Source organism: Apteryx mantelli, chromosome 2 (assembly GCF_036417845.1).
Source record: "Apteryx mantelli isolate bAptMan1 chromosome 2, bAptMan1.hap1, whole genome shotgun sequence".
Classification (NCBI taxonomy): domain Eukaryota; kingdom Metazoa; phylum Chordata; class Aves; order Apterygiformes; family Apterygidae; genus Apteryx; species Apteryx mantelli.
Window position 1 is genome coordinate 9,314,746 of NC_089979.1, and position 12,911 is coordinate 9,327,656.

The 12,911-nt window shown below is 42.2% G+C and overlaps 1 protein-coding gene across 1 annotated transcript in view; it reads left to right on the forward strand.

The window, feature by feature from the left end:
- KCNQ3 (potassium voltage-gated channel subfamily Q member 3) overlaps nt 1-12,911 on the forward strand; it is a 200,584-nt gene that overhangs the window by 158,469 nt on the left and 29,204 nt on the right. The window contains exons 2-5 of the mRNA XM_067292269.1: nt 6,477-6,567; nt 8,327-8,453; nt 10,479-10,651; nt 12,620-12,775. Coding sequence (XP_067148370.1) covers nt 6,477-6,567; nt 8,327-8,453; nt 10,479-10,651; nt 12,620-12,775 — 547 coding nt within the window. The remainder of the gene's footprint in view (nt 1-6,476; nt 6,568-8,326; nt 8,454-10,478; nt 10,652-12,619; nt 12,776-12,911) is intronic.

Below are 12,911 nucleotides of genomic sequence, written 5' to 3' on the forward strand. Positions count from 1 at the left end.
GTGCACAGTGCACTGAAGCAAAAAGTTTTAAAGAGTGGACCTGAAGAAAAGGCAGGAGGAAGAGTCCTTGCTAATCAGGATCTTGGCTGGTATATAGAGGAGAAAACTGTCTGACTTAAAAACTGTGCTCATGCACCTTAAATGTTTTTGCTCTGCAGTGCAACTTTCCTCTCAGATCATGCTTTTTAAAAGCTTTCCAAACTTAGGGAAACAGCAGTGAATCCAATTCGGAGGAACTCCTGCTGCTGCAGAACCCAAAGCCACAAAAATCTGTTTTGGCATGAGAATGCATTTAGTCTTTTCTGTCTTGGTTTCCCAGTGTGCGAGCAATAAGGGTCATACATTCATCACCAGATGGACTGGTGTTCTTGTTCTGGACTACCACTTCATTGCCTGGCAGATCTGTTGGCCTGCCATTGAGAGTAGGGATCATTTGGGGATCTCTTCTTACTTCCCAGGGCTTCCTCCAGCATCCTGTGGAGGCTCTTGGTCTGTCTCTGCCAAGGCTGTGGAGTAGGAGCGTGATGCAGCTTTGTAGGCTGTTAATGTGGCATTTCCACCCTGCCCTGAAGTCATCAGGGCAAAGCTCCTGCATGGAGCTGTGAATGTGAGCATATGGTTAGTGAAAACCATGAATGCAGAGAAAGAGAAACCCTCAGATGTCCTGCAACACCTCACCTTGCTGCTTTTTCCCTCCTCCAGAACCTGCTCTGAGTTTCTCAGTGCACGATTGTAGCTTCATAAAGTTGTCATATTTTTCCCATCACCCTTATCCTGGTACTGGTCTTTGTAAGAGTAATTGGCCTATTGTTAGGAATTGCAGAGATGTAAGAGCCTAAATATTACATAGTGAATATTCCAAGTCAGGCGTACATTCTCTTCTCTCTGAAGAACTGTTCTCAAGTGTTTGATAATGTATTTTCTCTTTCTTTCTTTCTTTCTTTCTTTCTTTTTCTTTCTTTCTTTCTTTCTTTTCTTTAATATTAAAAGTCTCAACTACAGTCTCTTATTAGAGAGAGGTTTATTAGCAACCATAAAACAATCCGTCCAAGACACTGCAGGTGTTCTGTAAAAACAGGAGCTTGGATGTAGAGAAAAAGATGGTGGGTGGGAATATGGAGCAACTGAAAGAACTGTGAGAAAAACTACATTTTTAATATTTATGGGTTATAGACAATAGGTTTTTAATATTTGAAGAAAAGAAGGTTGTTCAAAAATGATATTTGGGAAAGCTTGTGGGAACCTTGGTTTTAGGACCATATTGCTTTGGGAATCAGAAACCAAGAACTGAGAAAAAACACTGCCAGAATTTCCTAATATAATCTTAGAAAAAGCCATTAGCATTTACCAGGTGGCAGAACATAATGAATCTAGATTTCAAGTTTTAAGGGAAAACAAGAAAGGATCAAATGGAACAAAGCAGAAAATCTCAGATTATAGAAACATTTGGACACAGAGGAAATTCCAATGAGTTGCAAGAAATGGTATTAAAGATGTGAAAGCAAATACAAAACTATGCAGTGTCTCACTCTTGGACAGTGCTGTCATGTTTGCAAAAAGCTGAAAGCAAGGAAGGAGTGTACCTAAAAAATTAAAGTATCCATACCTTACACACTAGAAAAAGACCTCCAGATGAGTAGCATCAGCAAAGGAGAGGACCTCTTAGTAGTAACTGTTTAATAAGCTGTCCTGTCCAGGACCTGGATTATTATCTTGATTACTAAAGAAAACAATATCATTTGTCAATAGGATACTGGACCATGTGGGAATGCAAAAGCTCAGGTTACAGTAAGGGGTTTTGGAGAAACCTGAACATGTAAGAAAAAGGCTGGTAAAGCCTGGATCATATGTCAGGCTAATTCTTTCAGTGGTAGAAGTACATAAAAATCATTAAAAGGTAGGTTTTGTAAATATACCTAAAACAAGGGTAAAACATATCAGATATAAGGGTGACACTCAACTAATTCTACACAGGAAACGTGTCTATAGGAGCTGGTCACTAGAGGCTTTCTTTACCCGTAAAAGAGAAGAAATTGGCTCTTTCGGTGCTTCTGACCAGCTTGAACTACATACATTAAAACAACATGAATTGCACCCTAGGAACACTAGGAGAAGTTCAGATGCAGATGTCCATGGTGTGTCCTACCACAGGTGTCACTGAAGGAGATGATATGATAGGAGATCAAGAATCCATCAGTGTAACAATTAGTTTGATTATAGATGGAAACAGTTATAAAAAATGAAACTAATATTGCATGTAAGAATATGCTCAAGAAAAATCTTCCAGACAAACTGTGATGTCATGGCAAGGATCTTCACAAATGACAAAAATTTGCCAAATATTATGTCAGATACAAATATTTGTTTGGGCTGTATATGATGCACCTAGTACTCACGACAGCTTCAAAGGAACTGTTACATTTTGGAAAAGATTATAGTAAAATTACTATAACCTGCTCCAAAAATTTGGAAGCAAGAGCTTCTGGACAGGATACATGAAGAGCACCTATATGTAGAAAAAATGTTTACAGTTCTCAGCTAGGTCTGCATTAAATTGGATTCAATTGAAATAGAAGAAAAACTCAAAGAATGTACAACATTCAGAAAAGCAAAATTTATCAAACAAAACAGTCTGTGATGTTAATCCAAGAAAGATCCATGTTCTAGCATAGTCATAAATTACTTTTTCTTTCCTGGAAAAAAATATACACTGTTTTTTGGATTATTTTCTGTATTACCCCAATAGAGTATGATTAGAAAATATAAGTGATAAACATGTAATCTCCCATAACGAGAACCTTTATTTGCTAGAATAGCATATCAACTGTGACAATGACAAAAAAGAACTGCCATTTGGTGGTCTGGTGTTTATACATGCCACAAAACAAACATGATTTTAGGCACAATACTGCAGGTAGGTGGAACTGAATAGGCTGTGGAAAATATTGTAAAATCATTGCAAGGATGATTTTAAAAACTGAGGAATGAAATTCAGATCCTTACCTGGCGTACCTGAATTACAGGGCTACACTCTTGAAGTTTGGACTGCCATCTGCTGAAACCCTACTCAAGAGGAAGCTTAAACTCAATGGACTTAATTTTCATTACTAAACATCGATTCTTGCCCTATTTCTTTCTTCCAATTGCTAATGCTGGATCTCCCTTGGACACTGCAGTTATAACCGTGAGTTAATTTCAGACTGTCTCCCTCTCTGCCTTGATTCCCAAGCACATATGGCCAGTGTTAGCCTCCCCTCTGCCCATCCCATGCACTCTCAGAGCTGCTCCTTTCCCTGACATTTACCCCTTAGCATTTTTCAGTCAAGCTCAGCCACTAGACCAGCATAGCTGCCTCTAAAAGGTAAAACTGAATGGATAATATAGACTCAGCAACAGTGAAGTGAGTTAAAGATTTTGCGATCATAAGGCTGCAACGTGGGGAAAAAAATGAGTGTAGGTGACATCCTTTGTGAAGATGTGCCTTGTTGTTACATTTGCTGAGCAAGGAGGATCAATGAAAAGACTGACAACGTCCAGCATCTTTCACACAAAGAGGATGCAAAAAGACTTTTGGCATTCATAAACTCCAAGACCCCAAACAGAACAGGCTGCAGCGAAACCAGTGGGTCAGATAGCATCAATGGAGATAAAAATTCATGAAGTTCTCTGATTGTGGTGGTCATTTCAGATGCTAAGTGAGGACTGCTGATCTGGGCTTTGATTAACTTGCAGTGGATGCTTATCCTTCGGTACAGTGCTGCAGGAGGGCAGCTGGCCCTTCAAAGGCTCATTCGCTCCGGGGGTCCTGCTTGCAACAGGAGGCTCAGACCATGTCCTCGGCTCAGATTCTCCCTTGAAATCATTTATGGTAACTTATGATATCCATTCTCACCCTCCCACCTTCTTTTTCTTTTTCTGGCCTCCACGATCTGTTGTTTTTGTAGCCGGGCTCTCACATCAAGCTGTGAGTTTTGCAGTGTAGGCCATGCCACACACAGCTACCGAGCAAGCTGCACCTCTTCTCCTTTCATGCTGACATTTGTTCTGTAAATGACCAAGGAAAAGGCTTTTCACTGCTGTGGAACTCCTTTTCTTGCACCCCAAATACATGGGTGGGATCACCCGAACACCACCTGCAATGGTTTTGTTTCATGGGGAAGGAAAACACGAATGAGAGCAGTATCCCTTTGCTCTGTGGAGCACTGGTACCCTCTAGTGGTTAAAACACTGGCAGTTTTAGACAAAACATGACAGTTTCACCACTGAGTTATCTTCTGTCTTCCCTTTGGACAAAATTCTGCACAGCATCTTTATATGATAGTGCTGTTCAGCTAAATGATACTGTAAATTCACACCATTCGTTTAAGTAGCTGATGATGTAATTTCCTTGGACTGTTTTCAGTGTGTTTCATCTTTCATTAAATCATTTAAATGATACTAGTGAACTGATGGGTGGCCAGATTTTCAGATGGTGTAAGGAAGTGACTATAATGGAAAGCATAAGTAGCAATAGCTTAAGTTTTTATGTGGGGACTTCGAGATGGTGTCACTTGACCTCTCCAGGCTGTAATGTGGAAGGTCATGGCTGGTTTATAGCTGATCGAAGGAATCATATTGCCTTAGTAGAGTTTTCAACAGTAAATGCTAATGTAGGCTCAAGGAAGACTATGAGCTGGGTTGTGGGTTAACAGCAGGCCACTGGCTTCCTTAGAGCAAGGTGGGACAGTAAAGTATGGTGAGACAGAGCGAGCTTGAGAGGATGGAGGCACATTGCAGAGGGACTGTGAGTAGCTAGCTTACTGCTGAATGTCTTGACTGCAGCAGAATGCATTTGCAGACAGCTGAGTTTAAATTTCCCAGGTGATTTTCCTGGCAGTCTGAACAGCTGATGTTAGGAAGGCCACAGCGACGTAAACCTTGAGGATTTGCTGCGAGGTGTTTCACTGTGATCTGCTCCTTGCACAGGGGGCACTGGTTGAAGCCATTTGAAGGAAATTCCTCCCCAAAAGGCAGCACAAGCTATGTGGAGCTTGCCTTTTTCCTTTTACCCCAGCTGCAAAAATGTTGCATGTTGTCAGGTCACTCTCCCTTAGCCCTAGATTTCCTCATGCAGGAAGGAAATAAGTCTGCAAGACAGGTTATAGGACACTTGTCTTGGAGTTGAGCCTCCCTCTCCCATAGTCCTTGCTCTCCCTGCCTCCGCACTGGACACCATGACTCTGCTTTCTTTACTTGGTGAAACAAACTGAAGATTTATCCAGCAAGATGTGAAGTCGTACTTTAGGTATCATATTGAAATTCAAAACAGGTAGTACAAACTAAACACACTTTAAGTCTTTTCTTAACAACAAGCTAAGATGATTTCAGTTTCTAATGCCTATCATTTCTTTGATGTATACTAGCTATGAAGCATGAATCCAGAGCTTTTATGGAGACAGCCTTCCAATTTATTCACTGAGGTCTGAAATATTTCCACAGCCACTTTCCCTGTGGCAACTTGTTCCTGTGGACTGGTCTTAGAGCACATTAAAATGCCCATTATGTGGCTATACAAAATACTAGAATATGAGATTTCCTCACTCTGCTTCACAGTAATCAGTTACGAGACTCCTTTGATTTTTCTTTCCTCTTTCTGTAGAAAGGATTTTGAACAGCGTGAACCTGGGAGTAATTTTAAAGGCAGATCAAAATGCCTTTAGATTAGATTGACTTGGATTTACCAGGGGTGAGAGTTAAATTTTATGTCAAATCTCTGCATTTTGGAGCCTCAGGAACAGCAATACTGGTGCAATGATTTATCACGCACTGGGTTTACTGGAAAGCAAAACATTGCCCTCTCTGTTGTTTCTCTTTCAAACCTTTTGATCTTTCCATCTGCAAAGAAATGAAAGCAAAAAGAAGGAAAAAAGAAAAGCAATGTGGTTGTCAAAGGAGGGTTTGTCCTGGTGCTGCACTGTCTATTGTATTGAAGCGTTTACTGTTTCTCAAGTTTCAGTATGTGCCAAGTAGATTTATTTCACTGTAACTGCAGGGCCATTTTATGAAGCCCATAGAACATCTGATTGCAACAGACCTCCTGAGCAATGCGGTCCTCTGCCATAACATATAATCCCTTCCCAAAACACAGTATCATCCGCTTCCTTCCTGAAGAATGCAGCCAAGTTAATTAATAATTGTCTGTCCTGGGTCCATGCTGATTTAGGGTTTTGCCACAATTTCTTGACTTTCAAGTCCCCCTCTCTTTCCCTCGCCCCATGCAAACTTGGTGGCATGTACAAAGGAGGTCTTGACCACTTGACACCTGTTTGTGACCCTCAAGGTCTCTCTTGATCTTGATGAATCCCACCCCTACTGCTCACTGACAGTAAGTAGCCCTCTCCTAAAGGCCTCTGCCTCGGTTGTTATAGGCAGTATCTCTGAAACAAATACAGAGAGTGGTAACAATGCTCTGGTTTCTCCTTCTTGCTTCATTCCAGGTTTCTGATTGTCTTGGGGTGTTTGATCTTAGCTGTCCTAACAACTTTCAAGGAGTATGAAACTGTTTCAGGAGACTGGCTCCTCTTGCTGGTAAGCAGACTGTGACCACCCTGGTAATGTCCTTGAACTGAAATCAGCCCCATTAGCAGTGATAGAAACTTTTTCCCAGGTCTGCATGCAAAAAGATTTCTTCTGTTGGTCCTGGGGCAATGACTGTACCTTTACATATTGGTGAGTTCCCTGTCCATTGCCACCACAGACTGAGTAGAGTGGGTAAAAACACCACTATGAGAGTTTTACATACTGGCTTTTCAGCATTTGCCCAGTGGTTCCTTATTGATGTATCAATAAAATTCCCGTTGACCAGGCCAGAACTGAACACTTTTGAAAACTCAGCTTTTGGGGGTCTCTCAACAATTCATTCTGTAATACTCTGCCAGTCCCAGCATTTCTTTCAAGGGATGCCACCGAACTGGACTTACACTTGTGTCTGATAGCAGAATACCTGTCACTGTTGCAGGCAGTGACTTAGATGACTATCCTTGAAAGAGTTTGGAGAAAATATGTTTCTCTTTCTGTGTTTTCAGCATACTTGTTTTATAAATGCTGGAGTCTGTGCTTGAGACTGTATTTGTGTAGGCCTCCCATATGGCAGAAGGAAAGAAAAATAAGGAAAAAAACCCCCACTAAGTATAAACATATTAATAATTTTGTGAACATGACCCTAATAAAGCACATCTGCTCCCATAACTATCATGCAATAGAGAGAGCCACCTCTCACTTAGCTAGCCCTGCAGGAAAACATCCCTAGGGAAATTACACTGCAGTAGCAGTTCTGGGATCTCACTTTCCATTTCCCCTTGTACCCCCAGGGACATGCAGATCCAGACAAGATTATGCCAAGAGGCATGAAAGGTGATTTCCCCTTGCATGTTCCTTCTCAGGAAGCACCTGTATGGAAACACCTTTAATTTCTGGGGAATGTGAAACTCACTTTCAGTCTTGGTTTCCCTGCACAGACCCATATATTCGCATCTGAGAAAGTCCAAGGTTATTTTTTCCTTCTGTGCCTGCTTTCACACAGCTCTTGGTGTTTTTCAGAAGCACCCTGCAGCTGCTGGTACGAGCACCAGGAAAAATCTCTCTTTCTTCCTTGTCAAATCATTCAAGGAGAGGAAAAGTAGCTGCCTGTCCCACGCTGCCCTTGGCCCATCTCCACTGAGCACCTTGGAAAATCCCCCCAAGCCCCCTTCCTCCCCACAATGAGGGAAGCTGGAAAATCCTGATCTGTTGAGCACAGTGGAAAATCCTGTCCTTCCCTGCACCAGAAACAGCAGGACATCATATCTGCTGTAGTGTATTATTCTCTTAAATATGACCCTATGAATATACAGTCTTCTGTCCCTGTGTCTCTAGACGTGGCTGCATGAACCAGCTGCTGATCGGTAACGTAGGCTGTGGGCGTACAGTGCCCCGGGGACTTTGCAGCCACCACTCACGTGCATGTTCTTACTTCATGTGAAATGGGAGGACTTTTTGTGAGGAAATTGCCCTTCCATAAAGGCAGGGTGAGCACAGCACATTTACTCAACGGCAGGCCATGTGCTTGGGCAGTTTTTGCAGAGTACTTAGCAGGCCGTAAAGCTATGTCCTTGCTTTGCAGTGTCGTTCATGAAACTATATTTTCTTCCCTATTTTTTCCTCTCTCTCTCATTCGCACACACACACACACACCTATATTCACACGAATACTTGTACCTCACCTGTTTGTTTCAGCAATCTCTGTGTGTCCAGAATTGCTGCAAGACTTGTTATGTGTCTAACAAGCTAGTTTGTGTCTTTGCCACAGGAAACTTTTGCCATTTTCATCTTTGGAGCAGAGTTTGCCTTAAGGATCTGGGCTGCTGGGTGTTGCTGTCGCTATAAAGGATGGAGGGGGAGACTCAAATTTGCCAGGAAGCCTTTGTGCATGCTGGGTAAGCACATGTTCTTTATTACCGGTTTCCACATGTATGTCTGTTTTGTTCTGAGCCAGCATGAGGAGATGTCCAAGAACCAGCGAATGGCAGTACAAGGAGCACTGAAATCAGCTCTGCCCTTTGCCTTGGGAGTTGTGTCCTGCTTGGAGTATTTATTTTAAATTCCTGGCAATAATGATTCATTTGAGAGCCTCTTGGATGGCTGGTCAATGAGGAAAAGCTGGATCTTTGCTGCAGTACCCTCTCAGCTGGGGTCCGTGGGATCACAACAGCCTTAATCCCACAGAGGTTCTGGTTAGAGAAGTGACAAGTTTTTATGTCTCCTGATGTGCCCTGACATTCAGCTGAGCGCCACCAGCCGGTGCCTCACCACCAGCCTACATCTAAGCATTGTTGACGCTTGCTCATAACTAGAGATATCCATCCACGCAGCAAAAACTCTTGTCACGGTGCTCGGCACTTTGTCATAGCCTGCTATTCTTTGGACTGAACAACTGCCTCCTGATTTCATCTAGTGTCGTGCTTCAAATACATTTTCATTGGCCTGAGACCCTCTGCATTTTTCTTAGGTTCATCCTGAAATATAGCCTGGCTGCCTTTACTTTCAAACCCTTCAGATCCCAACCCAATGCCGTTGTCCCCTGGCAATCCTTCCTCTTTCATATTCAAATGTTGTGTTTTAGCTCCATAATGTTGGCATATATTTACAACCAAGAAATTTATGATTTCTGCCATGTTTTCCTTAAGGCTTGGAAAGCACTGCCTACACATATCCATCAAACTACTCATTATACATCTTTGAATGCCCTCTTAAACCCCCCCTTTATGTCCACAAAACATCTAACTGACATTCACGCACATCTGCATTTATTCAGTATTTTCAGGACTCCCTCATTTGTTTGAATGGTCTTTCATCCAACAACTAGCTTTTTGTTTGGTATTTATAAAACACACAGCACCATGGGGACCCTTACAGATATGCACAGCACCTTCTTCCCTCTCCCTCCTTTTATTCATTTTATGTGCATAGGTGGTAAACTAAACTGGTACAAATTTTCTTTGTGCATTTGTGCTGGTGGTACTCCTTTGGATGCTGCTGCGAGACAAATAAGAAGTATTCTGTTACTTCTAATAGCATTGTGAGGGCAGTATAGTTATGTGTAAGCAAGTGGGATTTATACTGTCTCATGCCTTATCAGTAAAAGTGTCATCTCACTTCTGAGAATGAGTCTTTATTGATATCTGGGTAAGGAACAGAAAAGACCCTGTTGGATTTATTAACATCATCTCTTGGTTTATAAGTGGCACAAGTTTATTTTGAGCATGACTGAAAACTGAATAAATCTGAAACCCATCTGGTGCCACTCTTTTTGGCTGGAAACACAATATAAAGACAGTTTAAAGACTGAGAGCCCAGAGAATGTTTGGAGCCTTTTGGTGCCACTCTTAACTGTGTGTGTATGGGATCAAAAAGGAGGGGGGGGATTTAAAAAAAAAGGGTGGGGGGACAAAGTAAACAACAAGAAGAAGCAATTTCTGAGCTCTTCTTAAGATGACCAGTGAATTGGGTGCTTACAGATAACGGTAGGACTGGCTTTGAGATTTTTGCAGGGAAAGACAGCCAAAAGGACAAAATACTAGATGCACTACTGAATACTGAGTTTCTTGTCTGCTGACCTATAAGTCTGTGTGCACTATGGGCTGCCTGTGGGACATGTGGGTTTAGGGTTGTTTTTCTGCCTGCATTTTTCTAGGACACTGCTTTGCATTCCTATGCTAGCTCAGTTGGTGTCTCAAGTCCAGTGCATCGATCTGTAAATTGATTACCAGGCTCTCTGGTGAATTCCGTGCATGACTCTGACCATGCTGCAGGTGCCAATTCTGTTTAATTGTCCAGAGAAGGCATTTTCATGCAGTTTTAAAATTTGCCTAGGGAAATTTTCAGCACAAACAGATGGGATTAAGAAGCAGGTGACGGGGATGCTTTTACTGTCAGGCTTTGTTCTTCTTTTTGCCTTGCAGATATCTTTGTGCTGATTGCTTCAGTGCCAGTGGTTGCTGTTGGGAACCAGGGCAATGTTCTGGCCACGTCTCTCAGAAGCCTCCGCTTCCTTCAGATCCTACGGATGCTCCGAATGGACAGGCGGGGCGGCACATGGAAACTTTTGGGATCAGCCATTTGTGCACACAGCAAAGTAAGTGAGGAGCTTGCGGGACTCAGCTGGGGATCAGGAGGGGAGAGGTGGAAGGGGAAGAGAAGGAATGGACAGCAATCCCTTGGGATTAAGCCTCGAAGATCAAGGAACAGTTTAGTCCTTTCAGGTCTATTCCCTCTTCCATACTCTTAACCAATGCTGTCCCTTGGTTTACCCTTCTCTACTCAATGGAGGTACTGGGAAGTGAAAAGAGCAATGTTCCACCCCACACTCATTTCAACAGAAATTTTGCCTTCCCACAGAATGAGAACAGGAACATCCCTTTAAAGGTAAAGTATGCTAAATCTTTGACAGAAACACCTCTATAATTGCAACATTTTTGTAGTGGCTTCTTGAACTTGCCTGATCAGCAGATGGAGCAGGACTCTGGAGGAACAGAAAGAGGCTAATGAGCAGAAGTGTGGTTTCAGAGGGAGCTACTAGAATAATTTCTCTTTGAAAGCACAGGTCAGGCAATACAAAGATGCATGTAGTGTGAGATCCAGACAGACAAAATTTCTAAAATCGTCTTTGTTCTGTCTAACTTGATGCTGTAGTCAGACACATCCTGTCTCCTGCCAGACAGATATGTTGTGCTCTTGCATTTTCACCAAACATTATTACATGTTAAAAGCTATCTGCATAAAAAGATTCTAGATGAGATTTCTCATCTTCACTGGGAGTATAAAAATCACATATAGTCTGTGTTACATACTGCTTTTTCTGATCCGTGAATGACATTTCTGACATTTGGGGTTTTTTTTGAAAATTAAAATGCCAGCTGGCACAGCATAATTAGGTTTTGCTTCTTTGTAGTGTCTGATAGGGATACCCACTCTGCTTCATTTCTTACCAACTTCTGCTTCTACCCCATACAAACTTGCTACATGGCGGGTGGCACATAAACACTTATGTCAAAAATATGTTTTAGGAAACTGAGATCATGGAAGAAGTACATGTGCCAAAGACATTGTTAAGAAAGTGTTTAAAGCTTCATGGTCTGGGATTTTTTTTTTTTAAATCTTCCTCATTTGATTCCCCACCATGACACTTTGGACCTCAGCTGGCTGAGAGAGGTAAGAAGGTGTTGTGAGAACCTTGATACACTGGGAGACACTAAGGAAACAATTCTGATAACAAAGTGAAGCAACAAATTTCATTTGGTGGTTGCATACCAGAAATTAGCTAAGAAAACGGGCTTATCTCAAGGCTCAATTATAAAATTCTCAGCTACAAACTATTTTCTGGCAAATGCATTTCTCAGAAAAGAAAAGGAAGTAGAATATTGTCTCACAACCTGCTTGTGAAGATCTTCACCAAAAAAATCTCTGCTCTGATTCAAACACTGTTGGGATTTTAAGTTGGGTTGAAGCATCTCCCATGTCAGTGGGATTAGTCACGTGCTCCACTGCAGCCACTCACTCTCAAACAAAGAAGCTGCCATTTTTCTAGGTCTGTTCTTATTTCATCAGTGCATGGTGAAAACTTACCTCAAAAGTTGCTCTGTTATGGCCAATGAGGAGAAATTCCATTCCACAGCCTTGGCTCTGTGGAGGTAGGGAGATGAAGAGCTGTTGATTTGCCTGCAAAGACTGTCCCAGTGTGGGGGCAACTGGAACAGGGAAACAACTATTAAAAGCAACCAGGAGAATCAAAGTCAGCAACAGAGCCCTGTGGGACACTGTGCCATGGTGCAGCTAAACCCTTAACCCAGCTTTATGCAGATTGTTCCAAGCTTCTCCCAAGGAAGATGCCCAAGGAAGATGCCATGTAAGGGCTATTTCTTGTATATCTCTGCATTATTTCCCAGTAAGTGCTGAGCTGGGTTAGTCATGGACTGTGACCAAGCCAGCAGTGACAGTTCTGCTGTTATCCTCAGCCTTTCTCTCCTCTTTTGACATTTACTCTGCCACAGTGGATAATGAGGCTGTTTTCAGCCCATTCATTGTCCTTCTCTTTCTTGTCCAGGAACTCATCACCGCTTGGTACATTGGGTTCCTGACGCTCATTCTGTCATCGTTTCTTGTTTATCTGGTTGAAAAAGATGTGCCTGAAAAGGATGCTAATGGAGTGGAGATGAAAGAAGAGTTTGAAACCTATGCAGATGCACTGTGGTGGGGGCTGGTAAGTGACTCCAGAAATATCCTCTTCTTGGAAAATGTATATCTAATATCATATAAAGTATCAATGTTAGGAAATGCAGTATAAGGGAACTGATGAGGTTGGGTGGGAGGGATGTTACTAGTGTAACATTAGCCAT